The sequence below is a fragment of the Misgurnus anguillicaudatus genome, chromosome 20 (assembly GCF_027580225.2).
Source record: "Misgurnus anguillicaudatus chromosome 20, ASM2758022v2, whole genome shotgun sequence".
Classification (NCBI taxonomy): Eukaryota; Metazoa; Chordata; class Actinopteri; order Cypriniformes; family Cobitidae; genus Misgurnus; species Misgurnus anguillicaudatus.
The window spans coordinates 28,934,983-28,952,593 of record NC_073356.2 but is presented as its reverse complement, the minus strand read 5'-3'; the positions used below and the strand labels follow the sequence as shown (position 1 = coordinate 28,952,593).

The 17,611-nt window shown below is 35.6% G+C and overlaps 1 protein-coding gene across 2 annotated transcripts in view; it reads right to left on the bottom strand.

The window, feature by feature from the left end:
* The window catches only part of arhgef2a (Rho guanine nucleotide exchange factor (GEF) 2a), a 63,565-nt gene that overhangs the window by 42,214 nt on the left and 3,740 nt on the right, over positions 1 to 17,611 (bottom strand). The window contains exons 2-7 of one of the 2 annotated variants that reach the window (XM_073858447.1): positions 11,038 to 11,094; positions 10,789 to 10,913; positions 8,282 to 8,453; positions 7,996 to 8,095; positions 6,623 to 6,662; positions 6,024 to 6,156 (exon numbers count right to left, since the gene is read on the bottom strand). In XM_073858447.1, coding sequence (XP_073714548.1) covers positions 6,024 to 6,156; positions 6,623 to 6,662; positions 7,996 to 8,095; positions 8,282 to 8,453; positions 10,789 to 10,913; positions 11,038 to 11,067 — 600 coding nt within the window. In that variant the 5' untranslated portion in view covers positions 11,068 to 11,094. Of the gene's footprint in view, positions 1 to 6,023; positions 6,157 to 6,622; positions 6,663 to 7,995; positions 8,096 to 8,281; positions 8,454 to 8,687; positions 8,792 to 10,788; positions 10,914 to 11,037; positions 11,095 to 17,611 lie in introns of those variants that run through there. The other variant, XM_073858448.1, reaches the window with a different exon arrangement.

Here is a 17,611-nt window from a genome sequence, read left to right as displayed (position 1 = left end):
ATTCAGTACAGAACAGATTGTGTCGCAAAACAGTGTAAGCCTTAAGGTAAGTATGCGTGTGTAAACTTTTATGCATGAGTGCTTTTCTAATTTTTACTAAGAGAGAGATGCCGCATCAATCACAGAAGTCAAAAGGAAGTTGAACAATCACAAAATGTGCTCTTCTGATGCTCCCTTGCAAACCTACACACAATACAAACAAAACTTTAATGCTAATGCATGTGATACAAAAACATAATTCCTACATATATGTAGCAAGCAACCAAAGACAAATTAAAAATATATTAATGTTTCACACATCTTTTAATCCAAAATTAAACCTGTCTGAGAGCAGGGGTGAGGGATCGTCACGTGTTTCCCAGATGTTTGCTCTTGTGGTGGAATTGGTCTATAACCTCAAAAAGTGCTCCACCCTGTGGGCCCCTGCATGACTTTATGAGTCTCCCTGAAGGTTGGAGCAAGTGGAAAGCAAACGGCTTACATGTATGGTGGGGAGACACAGGGAGGAGACGTTGAAAAATATCTGGCAAGTAAAAATGCCCAAACTGCTTAAACGTTTGAGGGATTGAATGGAAATTCCAGGCACAAATATGGCAGCTAAACGAAGTATTTATGGACATAGGCGGAGCTTGTGGAGTGGATGGCTCTCATTGGCTACAGGGATTTTTATAAAATAAGTTATACTTTACACCAGTGGTTCTCAAACTTTTTCAGTGTGCTGCCCCCTTTGTGTATGGTGCATTCCTTCGCGGCCCCCCCCCCCCAAAGAAAATTTATGACAAAAACAGTTCTAAAACTTCACATTTTAATTAAACAAAACATTTAATTATACAAAGTAGTGCTGCCTTATTTTTTTTGGGTTTAAGTTCACAGAATTCATGATAAATTAATGTATTTTATAAAATGTCATAAAACTGGGGCCCCCCTGACACCATCTCGAGGCCCCCCTGGGGGCCCCGGACCCCAGTTTGAGAACCACTGCTTTACACCAAATATACATATTAATTTAGGTTCATACATTTTAAAACATTACTTTGCAAGATACTTTGAAAAACAATTGTTAATCTATTAATATTATGTGTATTTATCAAAACGTAGTGCTCATTAACGTCACTTCAGTGTTTTCGCTACATTCATTCTGCCCGCCACGCCTGCGGTTGTGGCTAAAAGGTATACAGCAAACGAAATCTTAACGGATGAGCACTGTTTTATCCTAATCCTTCAACCAAACGTAACCCTAAACACACAACATTCACAGGATTTATGCTATAGCTGTATTCCATCTAGCCAGAACTGCTGTTTTCATCCTAATCCTACCTCCAAATCTAATCCTAAACTTTCGCGTTTGCTGTATCGCTTCGAGACAAAACCTACGGCTGCAGCTGGAAAAATCAGACCACCTAATGTCCGCCCTGCCAGACTGGCTGTCTTAAATAGAGAAATAAAGTCCTTCCTTAATTTGCGTTGTTCGCTCATTTATAAATACATTTCCCAAAATCACTGTGGGAGCGGGTTATGACTCTGCAAGCCTAAAGTTAAACATGCGAACGAAGTAGTAAAAATATTTTTAGAAAATATATTTTGGAACAAACATAGAAAAGCAATAGGCTATACTTGTAGCCTCAATTCAATTGTGTTGTGTTTTAGAAGCAAAGAAAATAAACTAACCCTGGGGTTTGTTTCTTGCAGTGTAGGGCAACCAGCCTCTTAACTTTAATATAATTGCTGTTTATATTTACTGTCAAACTGTAATTCATTGTAATTTAGGATGCTTCAATATTTGTTCACTGTTTATCATAAAAACGGATACTGAGTGGGAGTAATTTCACTGATTATAGTATTATTAATATTATTAATAAAAATGGTCCTCATTCTTTTCTTTTAACTGTGTGTTACAGTTACAAAAACCTTTGTAAACCATTATCATGTTTATTTTATTTCATTATCATTCAGGCCTTTATTTTAATGTAGGCAACGAAAATGTTATTATTTTTAATTTTAATTAATTATCTAGTTTGCGTTAAAAATGGAATCACATGTTACATTATAGATTCTATGATAGACCAATCTGCCCCCCAAGCACAAATGTCAAGCCACGCCTATATGATTATGGACTACATATTACAGCTTAAAACTACAAATCCCAAAAGCAACAGCAAATGGTTTTTGGTAACAAATAATAGACCCCTTCAAGGTTTGTAAACATTGAATGACTATCGGGTGCGCGCGCAGCATGGGGTCAAACTGTTCATACAATCGAGGCTTTAAAATTTAATCTAACAGGGCTGAAAAATTATGACTTACCTCAAATGAAGTGAGCACTACAAACACAAGCCTCTTTGATCTTTGCATTGTCTCAGTCTGCACGTTAATTGCATGCAGCCGCAGATGTTGTATTTTTTTGTTTTTGAGATTCTGCATGAATCACGAAAACTTAACGGAAGACTAGGTGCGATTTTCACAGCCCACAACGTAAGAAGGCATTTTTTACGATACCGAATAACACGCAACTCAATCTGCTGTAATGACTTTTCTGACCCTGACATGCGCAGTGGGAACCGACTGTGACGTGAACCGTGAAGGGGTCTATTGATGTGTTAAACACCACACAAAAGATTTGGGGTGTGTGTGGTCTAAAAGCCATCTGATAGTGTACTTCTTAAAGTTAGCAACATTTTTTTGAAGAAAATAGTTCACAGAAAAATCAAAATGTACACACTTTAATGCCATGCTAAGTGTTTAAGTCTTCTTTTTCTTCATCCGAACGCAGAGTTATATTACAAAGACAATCGGTTGTCATGTCTTATTTACAAATAATATACAGAAAAACTGATGTAACATCTAAGAAATGTAATTTGAATGTCGAACAAGACAAAACTTCAAGAAATTATATCAGTACAGCGGTAATCTCTTGTTACTTCCCACTTGATTCAATGTATTTTACATCATCTTGATAAGATAAAATCTCTAGTCTTCTATTGTTTATAATTTTCATTTGTTGAAAGTATAAACGAAAATGGGCACAAATAAAGAGAAAGTGTGCGAGGTTTATACATTGAAGGGTAAGAGGAAAAAAAGGGGACGTCTGAGAGTTTGAAGATAACGGCAGGAGGAAACAGGCCAGACGATGAGATGGCTCTGCCAGACTGTTTACTTAGCAGCTAATAATCATCTACACACACACACACACACACACACACACACACACACACACACACACACACACACACACACACACACACACACACACACATACACACACACACACACACACACACACACACACACACACACACACACACACACACACACACACAAACATTTTTCCTTAACTAAAGTATTGTGGCAGCCCCATGGTTCACTGATGGTACCACATGCTAATGCCAGATGCTAGTACCTTCACTGTTCTCATTTACAGTATGATTACCATACTTCGTACTGTGGTATTTCCATATGAGGAACAAAATCCACAAAACCATAATAAAGCCATAGTACCAATCTGGCAGGGTTATAAACAAGATTTCTAAATCCCACACAATAAACACTTTGTGTAATAATAAAACAATTTAAACATGCCAAAGGCAGAGTTAAAAACAAACAGTCATTCATCTCTGAGTGCCCGTGGTCCTTTCACAAGCTTCTTCCCTTGTGTGTTTGGGGTCAGATCAGGCTCCAAACAGCTGACTACACCCATGTGTGTGTGTGCGTGTGTGTGTGTGTGTGTGTGTGTGTGTGTGTGTGTGTGTTTGTGTCTAGAAATGAGAGAGAAGCAGAACACACTTCCAAGGAAGGCTGGTCACATGAACGCTGATCCTTCGTATGATGATACAGTCATAACAGATTAAGAAATAAGTAACTATTTGTGACCCTGTCACTGAAATCCTGGTTAAAGTCTAATTATGTGATTAGGAGATTTAAAGCTTGATTTCACCTTAGTCAATATTAAAGATATCAAGGTTATATTTTTAAAGAATGATCTCAACATATGGCTTGGACGTTCTTTCAGAGTTTTCCATGGGGTTTTGTTTATCTCATTTATGTTCTTGGACTGACGCAGGACTATCAATCAAAATTAAGCATGAACAATACTAACAGCGATGGTAGCAAGCACCACTAATACATTGGGTAACAGTCTAATAGTGTGTCTGGAAACAATTTAAAAACAAGGAAAGTCTGTTGAAGAGCACAAACCAGACGGCTTCTAAGAAAGCGGCTGTCTTATAAAACTCCACCCTTCCTTGCCGGATTGTTTTGTGTGGAAGCCTGCGGACCTGGCACAAAAATCTTATTCCCTAAAGTGGACGAGAATCTAAGTGCCAATTCTAATATGTGTGTGCTGTGTGATTTTAGGGGTATGACCTAATGGAAAACCTTAAAATCCAAGCAGACCTTTAGCTGTTATGATAAGCCTATTTGTTTAAGTGATAACAGGGTTTATGTGAGCAATAGGTCTTGACTCTGAAAGTCTGAAAGGTTTGAATTGGCAAATGAAAAGGATATGACAGTCCAAGAGCACAGCTAACACTGATGTGAGCAAATGAGGGTCGCGCTTCATGAGCAAAGCGGTACCGACTCCTTAAAACAATGCCTTCTTTAAAGTTGTCATCACTCAGGCATGAAAACCTACTTCCTCATGTGTCATACTGGTAAACTGGGTCAAAGATAACTGGGTTTATAATCATATATCTAACATTTAAACAACCATCAAAGCGTCTTTCTTCTTCCTGTCATATAAAAAAGCCCATAAGTAAGCCGAAACAAAATCTGAAACTTTTTGGGATCCTAAGAATTGAATACACCTAAGAAAACTACAACCATATCTAACCAAAGCAACATCAAGGTAGCCGAAATAGTTAATAAATGGAGAAAAAGTGGAACTTGAGAATGACAAGCTCTGTTGAACTTTAAATTACATTTAGGCTGATTGCTAAGTTTGCAACAGTGAGTCAAGAGTTTGGCAGGTCAAATGATTCATCATGAATGCAAGCAAGAATCTTCGTTGGAGCACAAATACACCTGGAGTATTTGCATTAAGACTGGAAACTTAAAGGGATAGTTCACCCAAAAATGAAAATTCTCTTATTCTTTACTCACTATGTTTTTACCTGCATGAATTTCTTTGTTCTGATGAACACAAAGATATATATTTTGAGGAATGTTTGTAAACAAAACAATAAGAGGCCCCAATGACTTCCATATTAGGAAAAAAGAATACTATGGAAGTGAATGGGGCTCATGATCGGTTTGGTTTCAAAGATTTCACTAAATATTTGTGGTCATCAGAACAAAGAAATTCATACAGGTTTGTAACAAGATTAGAGTGAGTAAATGATGAGAATTTATTTTTTTATTTTTGGGTGAACTATCCTTTTAATAAAAGAATACAGCAACTATTATTACCAGTAATAATAAAGGTGAAAACTGAAAGATGTTAAAAATAAAAAGTGGGGAGTGGTGAAAAAATGAGATGGTTAAATCTTAACTAAACTTCCTTACTCACCATAACTGTCTCACTCTGCCCTCTGTTGGATTTTCTTATTTATCCAATTTCATATACTGGCCCTTTTCCTTTACTATCATAGATGATCTTTTACAGGCAACAAGTCTCACTCCATCCAAAATGAAACAAATACATTGTCTCAAGAACCACATTATCCCAACTTAAAGGGATACTTCACCGATTTAGCATTCAGCTTTGTATCTGTAGAAACCCGGCAGTATTACTGAATGACCATGTTTCCCTCCCTCATTTCCCCCTGAGAGGAGAGATATCTGCATTTTGGTTCTGCAAAAAAGTCCTCCGATGATGTAATATGACGATTTTTGCATCATCGGAGGACTTTTTTGCAGAACCAAAATGCAGATATCTCTCCTCTTAGGGGGAAATGATGGAGGGAAACATGGTCATTCAGTAATACTGCCGGGTTTCTACAGATACAAAGCTGAATGCTAAATCGGTGAAGTATCCCTTTAAGCTTTGTTTTGCCTTCTGACACACTGAAGACAGGAAGCTGAGCTGTTACCTTACGCTGGGCGGCCATCCTGCGCAGGAAGCTTAGGGTTCGCTCCAGGCGATTTCCTGACGTATCCCTTTTGTTTTCGTCTCCCTCTTCCTTTATTTGGCCTCTGTCGAATTCTAAACACTCACTGTCAATACTGTAAGAGACGAACAGTGGAAGAGAGTTGGAATTACTCGTGGATGTAAGAATATTTAAAATATGTGACACTGGACCACAAAACCAGTCATAAAGGTTATTTTTTAAATAAATAAGCTTTCCATCAATGTATGGTTTGTTGGGATAGAACCATATTTGACCAAGATACAACTATTCGAAAAACCGAGGGTTAAAAAAACTATGTATTGAGAAAATAACATTTAAAGTTGTACAAATAAAGTCCTTAGCAACACATATTATTAATGATAAATATTTTTTATATATATTCATGGTTGGAAAAATGTTAAAAATGTCTTCATGGCACATGATCTTTACTTAATATCCTAATGATTTTTGGCAAAACATTTTATTATTTTGCAATTTCTACATATATACTTGTGCTACTTATGACTGGTTTTGTGGTCCAGGGTCACATTTGTGTAATATAAATTTCATAATATACGCACCTGTGAGATGATCCTCCAAACTGGTGGTAGGAAACACTGTCTAGATCACACCAAATAAGACAAAAATTAGCTGATTGATTTAGGGAAACAGAATTGGCATTAAAACTATGCGGACCCTGTACCGGATCCAAAATTACTTATTATGACTTAATATAAAATATTCCTTTAATATTTAATGGTCTGTCATGGACCCAGTCCTACTGTTTGAAAGCTTAGAATCTCTACTTTCAGCAGATATGCATCACTTTGACATATATTTACTGTAAGAAAGTTATTTACACTTAATTTACACTATCATCGACCCAAATTTGTATATTGTTTAATAATTACATATTTCATATTTTTCAAATATGACAAACATGGGCAAGTCTTATATCAAATGAAAGCTCTCACTCTCAAGAATAAGGCTACATCGTTATTTTTGTTCTATTATCATCACATGTCCAACATTCATCGAATGAATAATGAGGTAAAAAAATCCTCTTTTGTAAATTTACGTGAAATTTGAGTGTGAACTGCCTCAGATAGCACAGATAGCCACAAATGCTACACAATCTTTTATCTTAGGTCCTACTCTAAAAAATGAGTCCATTCACAGTGTTTTCTTTGGTTGTGTGGAAAAGAATAACTTTTGCATACATTATGATAGAGAAAAAATTCAAAACTTTAGAAAATAAAAAAGCCACAACCATGTTTAGCACTTTCAACAGTGTTTTATGTAATTTCCTGTAAAAGGGTTTCCTGTAAAATGATACCAAACTTTTGTATGTACACCTCTGCATGTGGGTATGGGAAGCTTTTGAATTTGGGTAGGCCAAATCCAGGCGGAAACCCCCCAAAAAACCTCAGAGCTTTAACATGACGTAATGATTTCTTCGAAATCTCAGTTTCACTTATACAGCAAAAAAGAGTGTAAATAGACCGTAAGAGACATAACCGTAAGAGTGAACAGTGTCAAAAATGTTTGAATTTCGTATTCAGCATAACAATTTCAGTGCCAATATTTCATATGGACTCCAGAATGTCTTATTTGATTTGGTTATGGATACCACATTTGATACAATAATACCATGAACTCCAATAAACTCCACAAGTTAAGATCTATGAGATCCCCTGATGTTATGGAAAACACTGAAACCCAAATTTGTAATGTGCACTTTAAATCAGCACTCTGTTTATAAAAAGTTATAAAGTAAAGGTGTAGCATTTGAGTGCTTTCAGTTAAATGTGTGCTTTCAGTGCTCCTGTATAGCTCAGTGGTAAAGCATTGCGTTAGCAAAAATAAATACCTTGTAATGCACTGTAAATCAATTTGAATGAAAGCGTATGTCAAAAGCATAAATGTAAATAAAAATATAAAAAACACAACTGACCATGGCCGTAAGAGCGTGGGCGAGGGGCGGAGCTCCTTGGCCGCATAATACACAGACTGGGGGCGGAGGCACTGCAGCCATGCATGTGATTAGACTGTTCCTGAGGGGCGGATAAACAAAGCATTTAAATCAATTACAGAGGACATAAGTAAAAGATGACTGAACAGTGGTTTTATATTAGACTTCAATCAATCTATCTTTAATAAACAAAAACAACTTAAGATATTTGGTATTGTATGAATTGGGAGCAAACTTAGCGACACTGCATCTGTGTTCACATGCTAACCTCCAGCGCCGAGCGATGATGTTCTTGATGTTCAACTCCGACTTCCTCCTCTGTAAGTGATGTGAGGGAAATTTGAGTGACAGATCTCCGGGACTCTCGAGCTCTCTTAGACCTCAATGCACCATTCAGCACTAAGGCCATCTCGTCTGGGTCCAGATCCTCCAGACTTGCACTTTGAAAATCAAACAGTAAATTCACATGCATTCTTATTGCATCACAACATACAACAACTTATGATAGATGATTTTAGGTCAGACTGGTATTTTTCCTGACGTCTAATGACTGTCATTATAGACGTCCACAAATTATAAGTTCCACAGCACATCTGCAACAAAAAAGATACACCAGCAGTCCTGGCCATCCGTAAAGATACACTCAACAATAAAGTTTAAAACTTTGTTCTTACTGGTTCCTTCTTGTTGATTTTTCAATAGCGTGCTGCGTGAATATCCCACACTGCGGTGTTATGTTAGCTCGAGAGACTTCTGTGTGCATATGTCATTATCTGTGTGTGTGTCTTCACTGAGTACATTGGCACTGACTGGTAGTGATCTCACAATTAAAGTCTACACAGTGAAGGCCCTATATAAACCCAGCTGTGTGTGTTTAGGGGGGTTGTAATAATAATAGGAAGAAGCCTTTTTAAGGATAGCAGCAAGACTGTAAGTATGAATATGTTAGTTGGATTTAGCTTTGTTTACAGTGCATCTAAGAATCATAAATGTGAACCCAGACCACAAAACCTAGTCTTAGGCTTAAGTCAAAATTATCATTTTTAATGCCAAAAATCATTATAAGTGAAGATCATGTTCCACAAAGATATTGTGTACGTTTCCTTCCTTAAATATATCAAAAAATGTATTTATCATTAGTAATATGTGTTGTCTTCATTTTCTCAATATTTTGATTTTTAGCACTCTCAGAGTCCAAATTTTCATATCTCCGCAAATATTACTCTATCCTAACAAACCATACATGAATGGAAAGCTTATTTATTCAGCTTTCAAGTTAAATTTTTTCAGATTTCAATTTTTTTTTAAGTATCATTATGACAGGTTTTGTGGTCCAGGGTCACAAACCAAAAAGATTATAATTTTACACTTTATGGGGCGGTTTCCCGAACATGGTTTAGATTAATCCAGGACTATGCCTTATTTGTATTAGGTATTTTAAGACATTTTTACAAACATACCTTACAAAAAAACACAACAGGTGTGCATTTTAAGACAAAACAATGTCCTGATATATGTTAAAATTAAACAGGACGAGGTGTATTTAAATGAAGGCAGCTCAAACATGAATTTTAGTCTGGGACTAGGATAAGCCCCGTCTGGGAAACCGCCTCTATATCTTTTAAAGGTGCAGTGTGCCGTTTAATTGGTGTTTCTGTCTTAAAATGAGTTCCTAAAGACTTTTATTGTTAAAACAAGCTACTGTAGTCAATGTCTCAGCTAAATATCTTATTACAGGTGGTCACTCTTTTCACTGAATCTGACTTGTAATTAACATTTAAATAATAAAGTCAGGTCACTCCCTTTGTAAATTCATTTCTACATTTTCTACTTCCTATCTATATGGGCACGTCTCATTATACATGCACAGGTGCACATATGTATATTTACTAAATATATTTTCTTCTGTACAGTTTTTTGTTTATTTTTATGTCACATGTCAATAAAGCTCCTTCTAATTCAGATTCTGACTAGTCATTTTATGCAAAATTATCAAAATATGTATCCCAGCTATCACTGGGCCAGTAGGCTACCCTTTAAAAAGGTCCTAATGTGCAAAAGTCTTAGGCCACCAGGCTACCATTAGACTAGTTGTTTTTGCAATTGTAAAGTGATCATATATAATTATTTCTCAGTCTCTTTATTAGAATACAACCTCAAAATACAGGAAATGTGTATGTAGTATTAAAACAGTATAAAAGTATAAGCTCAAGTGTTTAGGGTAAACTCCCCTTACACTTGAGCAATAGCAGGCAGCTGCGGGATCTCTTAAACCTAAATGAAATTAAATCCTAATTTAATCAGGACTTCAGTTTTCTCAAAAAAGCTCAAGATGTGTTTCGTGCCAAGAGAGGTCACATTAAATACTGACTGATATCTGAAGAAGACATTTAGTTCTGAATTTCTTTTTATTTTGTGCACATATTCCCTGTATTTTCTGTTTGTATCTTAAAAAAAGAGTGAAAAATAAATATAGATGGACATTTTGCAAAAACAACAAAGCTGGGGATGGTGGCCTAAGACGTTTTCACAGTATATATATATATATATATATTATATATATATATATATATATATATATTATATATATATATATATATATATATATATATATATATATATATATATATATATATATATATATATATATGAACTTTTAAGGTGCAAAGTTGTACTTTTTTTGAAGGGTACAGCCCCAATGACAGTGCACCATTTTTTTTTGACAGTGCACCACCTGTAATTAACTACAGTGCTGTAAAATTGTTTTTTTTTTACCTGCGGGTGTCATTGGGAATACACCCCTGCACCACGGCTCCGGGCTCCCAGCTGTGTCTTCTCCAAGGGTCGAGCTCGATCAGGTGACGATTGGAAGGGGAACGCAAAGTCACAACCGGAGGGCCCTAGGAGATTGGAGGAGAGCAGGGAGGAGGTAAAACGCTAAACATCTGAGTGAAATTATCAGTTATTAGCACATGAAAATGTTTTTCTTTTTTCTCACACAAATACATACACACATATTCATACCATAATGTCAAGTGACTCCTCAGGACCCATACTCAAATTATGGCTTCGCTGCTCCCCCTAGAGGCCAAAAAGAAGAATTAACATTTCTCCAATGCTAAAACTGTCCAACAAACCAGAATAAACATTCAGTGCAGTCAGGTTTATTTATCCAAACTAAAACATATTTGACTAGTAGTTTATTTAGATGTTACCACATGCAAAACATTTTTACAGTGATACACGTACATTTCCTTATACAGTACTATAGTTGACATGATGCATTTTGAAGTAAACAGTAGGGAAAATAAGGAAGCCTGATATCAGTTTATGTTAGAAATGTTGTGTAATGCCAACGTACAAGAAGGCTATACAATACAGTAAAGCTGGACAAATTTTACAACAGGGAGGCAACCTGCGATTGTTACCTTTCATATCAACTTTACCCTACAGGTAGATCAGTTCACATTTGCTTTAATTTGCTTCACCCTCACTCAGTTTCCTTTGACTCCCCCACATTACAACAACATGTTGTTAACCTATGAGTCTGTTTATCTCTTACTTTCCTCTCCGCCTCTCCCTTTTCCTATTTGTCTCTATGGTTATCATAATATTGTTTAAAAATAGTCTGGAGTTCTTCCATTCATTTCTTTTCCCCTATTAATAGTGATCTATTGTGTAGCACACATGTATAAAACCATTTCTTCTCATGTATAATGGATCCCAGCACACATTCAAAGCTACTAATACTCTACAAATAAAGACTATGAATGTGCCCGTGCATGCGAGTTGACAAAGACAGTCCCAGTCAGGTAATCACAGACTGCTAAGATAAGCTGTTATTACTTCTCTTCCACACCTTTGTATACAAGCACACAATGACAGTGAAAAGGAGGTTGATTGAAGGAAAAGAGATTTTGATAGAGAGCTCAAAGTTCAGCATTTTGTTTAGTAGTAACAAAACTCTTGTAATGCTCATTTCGACATACATCTTTAATAATGCCACTTTAGTGTTGCTTTAGATAGATTTTTAACAAACACTTATGGGTGATTCTTGCGAAATTAGACTTATGAGGTGTCGTGAAACATTTTGATAAAAAAAGTAAATGCAAAGTAAATAAGAGTAAATAAGAGTATCAAAATAAGAAGCATAAAGTAACAAACATCTCTTCATGTACTATTTTGCACATGATTTCAAATGGCATCATACAAACTATTTTTTTTGTTTTTTCACCCTTTAAGGGGAACATTTTCCTTACCGCAACATGTCCATGACTGAATTTGGTTTCTTTAACATGGAAATATTTATAATTAAAAAATATAAAAAATATAAAAGCTTTAGTGCATGTTAAACTATAAACATTTACAGTAAAGAAACATGTGGTATTTGGTGGCCATTGGTAAATGTAGACAATAATAAGGAAAATAAATGTGTAAAATAATTCCCAATTATTGTTTAAGCTCTCAAGGAACCAACATTTAAAAAAAATTGTTGGAAGGGACACACTTGACTGCGACACCCAAGATGGCTACCAGGTAAGCAGTTCTTATTTTTTATTTTTTCTCTCCAGATAAAAGTTGAAATTTTGTTTGTCATAGTACCTAGACAACTTTTTAGTTCTCATTACCGAAAAATGAGTTTGTAAATGCATATATTTAATGTAATATCATGTTGCGGTAATGATAATTTTTGATAATGATAATAAAAAAATTAAATAATTCACATTTAAATCCTCTAAAAATAATGGTTATAGTAAGTTCAGACCTTAATCTTATATGTGCAAAAAAAATTGGCTTCAATGGCGTTTTAAAAATTCTTATGCTGGATCTTCTAAATCTGGATTTCGTGAGAATCACCCTTTTGCTTGCTTTGCAGGGTCTAAAATAAATACTTTTAAAGGGATAGTTCACCCAAAAATGAAAATTCTGTCATCATTTATTCACCCTTCAGTTCTCACAAACCTGTCTATGTATACAAATGAAGTTAATTTGAAAAATGTTTGTAACGAAGCAGATCAGGAGCACCATTGACTTCAATATGAGGAAAAAATAATACTATGGAAGTGAATGGTGCTCCTCATTTCATTTTTTAAAATATCGTCATTTGTATTCAGCAGAAATTTATATATAGGTTTGAATAACTTGAGAGTATGAGTAAATGATGACAAAGTTTTCAATTCTTATGGTGAACTATCCCCTCAACACAACCAATAGGCTTTAATATCTGAATAAAACTGTAAAAACATGTACAGAAGCCTGACCTAAGATGTATAGCATAATCTATTCATCTAGGGACCCTAAACCCAGTGTGCAATTGATGTTGAAAAGACATCAAGTTGATATCAAACACTGATGTCAAAACAGGTCTGGTCAAAAACAAACATGTCAAATACACTGATAGATGTAAACCGAATGTTACAAACTTTATTTAAAATAAAGTTATAGCAACTTGATCAAGTTTTTACTAATGTTTGATGTCAAATTGATATCAAGGTGCCTACTAGGATGTTTCTTTTCCAGAATTCACCACACAAAATTATAGGGAACAAGTTGAAGACGTGATTCATGTTTCCATGACAAATGCAGTTTTATATAGAGACAGACACTGGCTCATCTCGCATACGAATCTAGTGACCTGTTTGTCACAACTATCCAAGAAGATAACAGATAAATAAATCTGGCATTGGAACAAAAATAAAATAGATAAGAGGAAATACAGCTTCACGGGCAGTAAGAAATATATATATACGGCTGTTAAAATTAAATAAAATATTGTAGGGGAGAGCGGGTGAACACTGTTCATAACTACACTAGAGGCTATATCTCAAAAATCAAATAGCCACGTTGTGTGACGACTACTTCTATAGTCAACTTTGTGTTCACATGTGGTCAAGTTCACTCTAATCTGACGTTAGCACAATGCACCTAAAATGTAAACAATTTGCACTTTTAATTTTATGCAATACAACTTTGTTAGATATGAATGTTAAAAATTATTATTTTGCACAAAACAGAAAAGACAATATTGGGTGATTCTCACGAAACCCAGATTTGGAAGGTGTCCAGCATTAGAATTTTTAAAAAGCCCTTGAATCCAATTTTTCTTTGCACATATAAGATTAAGGTCTGAACTTACTATAACCATTATTTTTAGAGGATTTAAAAATATTTAGGATTCTTTAAATTTTTTAGATTATCATTAACAAAAATTATCATTACCGCAACATGATATTACATTAAATACATCCATTTACAAACTCATGTTTCGGTAATGAGAACAAAGTTAGGTACTATGAAAAACAAAATTTCAACTTTTATCTGGAGAGATGAAATAAGAACTGCTTACCTGGTAGCCATCTTGAGTCAATTATGTCCCTTCCAACAATTTTTGAAAATGTTATTGAGGGCTTAAACAATGATTGAAAATTGTTGCAGAGGATGAGAAAATTGGTCTTGGACACATTTATATTCCTTATTATTGTCTCTACATTTACCAATGATCATCAAATACAACATGTTTCTTTACTGTAAATGTTTATAGTATAGCATGCACTAAAGCTTTTTTTTTTAGATTTTTTTATTATAAATATTTCCATGTCAAAGAACCCAAATCCAGTCATGGACACATTGCGGTAATGAAAATGTTCCCCTTAAATTTGGAAAAAACAACAAAATTGGTTTTGTGTGATGTCATTTGAAATCATGTGCAAAATAGTTCATGTCATGAAGAGATGTTTGTAACTGTATGCTTCTTATTTATTTTGCATTTACTTTTTTTATCAAAATGTTTCATGACACCTCATAAGTCTAATTTCGTGTAGCTGACAAGCTATATTGAGCTAACCCTGAGATAGCCAACATTAGCACATGTCAGTGTCAGGGACAATTTGTCTCAATGACTTTTGGGCATGTGTCAAAATGCTTTTCACACTGGAAATAGTTAACCCCGGGTTATAATAAACCCCAGGTTAACGGAATCCTGGCTTATCTGTTTCACGTTTCACACTGTTCGTACTTAACCAGGGGTTAAGAGATAACCCTGGGTATTCATAATCGCACTGTGCATTCTTAAACCATAAGTCAGGTGTCTGAAACCCTACTCCTACACCTGTCTGTAATTATCAAGCAACCCTTAACACCTTGATTAGCTGCTTCAGCTGTGTTTAATTGGTGTCATAACAATTCTAACCATGCTTCATTTCACACTGCATGCGTTTTGCAAATTGTCACAAGTGAACATTCTCTATTCAACAGTCTACAACTACGTAATGAGATAAGATGTGAAAATGTACTGAATATAATATGTGCACAAGACTTACTTCTTTCATTTGGTATCAAATTTAAACCATCGTGATATATGGTGCTCAGTAAATCTTAGACAGTGTGAAAAGTGTGACAACTTACCCCGCTCACACCTACACTGTGTCTGTATATGTTTGACTCAGATGTCTACGAACTTTCATTGCACTTAAAATTCCAGAATGACCCATCACAAGATAATAATAACAAAATCATGTTATATTACTAAAAAGGCAGCCAGTTTGTTTTTCTTTCAAATTCACCAGAACAGCAATTTTCTGTCCTTAATACACCCTTTTACCCCTCCTTCATCCTCCACTCCTTTCGGTTATACATTTACTTGTTCTTAAAGGAATAGTCCATTTTCTTAAAAGAAAAATCCAGATAATTTACTCACCACCATGTCATCCAAAATGTTGATGTCTTTCTTTGTTCAGTCGAGAAGAAATTATGTTTTTTGAGGAAAACATTGCAGGATTTTTCTCATTTTAATGGACTTTAATAGAGCCCAACATTTAATACTTAACTCAACACTTAACAGTTTTTTTCAACGGAGTTTCAAAGGACTATAAACGATCCCAAACGAGGCATAAGGGTCTTATCTAACGAAACGATTGTCATTTTTGACAAGAAAAATCAAAAATAACCACAACTTTTCGTCTAGATCCGGTCGTGATGCGTCAGCGTGACCCCACGCAATACGTTATGACGTCAAGAGGTCACAGAGGACGAACGCGAAACTCCGCCCCAGTGTTTACAAGTGTGTTGAAAGAGGACCGTTCCTTCGTTGTTGTATGTCAACTGATACTAATTAATGTCTTTGTGTCAGTTTATGGTTTACAATGGTCCGCAAATGTGCGTTTTATATATGTAACACGTGACCTCTCAACGTTACTACGCATTTACGTTAGGTCACGCTGGACCGGACCTAGACGAAAAGTTGTGGTTTAAAAGAGCATATTTTTTATTTTTTTGTCAAAAATGACAATCATTTCACTAGATAAGACCCTTATGCCTCGTTTGAGATTGTTTAGAGTCCATTAAAACTCCATTGAAAAAAACTGTTAAGTGTTGAGTTAAGTATTAAATGTTGGGCTCTATAATGTCCATTAAAATGAGAAAAATCCTGCAATGTTTTCCTCAAAAAACATAATTTCTTCTCGACTGAACAAAGAAAGACATCAACATTTTGGATGACATGGTGGTGAGTAAATTATCTGAATTTTTCTTTTAAGAAAATGGAATATTCCTTTAAGCTTTTTTCCTTCTCCTTTCTCAATATTCACCCTTACATCAGAGTTTGGCCTCAAACAATAGATAATATCAAATTTCTGTCATTTCCTTGTTCAACACAGGCGTGGTGCTGGGCGCTGCATGTTTTATTGAACATATTTCATGTATTTAAAGGCGAAGTGCGCAATTTCTGTGCCACTAGTATCACTGAGCGAACTTGCAAATTAAGCCTTTTGTGAACACTCTTCCTGTCTGCCATTGGTCGAACAACAAACGGTCAAACAATACACTTAGCTAATTGGTTGAGCTAGAGTTGTTATGTTTTGCAATGTTTTTAAAGCAATGCAGTGTTTGTAATCAACCTAAAAATAAGTTTTTTTAAATCATCTCTCCAAAAAGGCAAAGTGGGCTATCATAAGAAAAACTATTTACATAAATCCATTAAACCCACTTTACTCATCATGGGGCATTTTGCTAACATTCTTGAGACAACTGTATTCAGCAGCATCAAGTTTTCCTCCATCGTGTTTGTGACAGCAATCCCACAATTCACCTCTACGCCCAGCAGTTCCTTATAGCCAATGTTTTACCTCCCCTCCCTTCCTTCCTTATGTCATGCTCGCACTTAGTCCCTCTCCCAAAGAGCAAACATTACATACACAATGGCAGAAAAGATACACGCAGTGAGTCAGGGTGAGCTCCAGGTCACCAGCTGTGCGTTCGAGTAGTGTATGCGCAGATATGCGTGCGTCAAATCACTGGAGATCGCAAGTGCATAAGGGGCACGCTGAGCTCAACTCATGACTCACTCTGATGTTGATCACCATTAGCAACGGAATTAGCATCCAAAAACAGCGACTGTACTTTTGTGTTTTATCAAAGCATCCGAGTTGGGAAAATGTTAGCAGTTTTGCTTACGTTTGCGACTGCTGACAGTGACATATTCAAAGGAAATGTGCTTTGGTGTTGCCTGTTTTTTACATTTCAAGGGAATAAGTCACAAAAAATGTAAGTCTGTCATCATTTACTCAACCTCTTGTCATTCTAAACCGGTATTACTGACTTC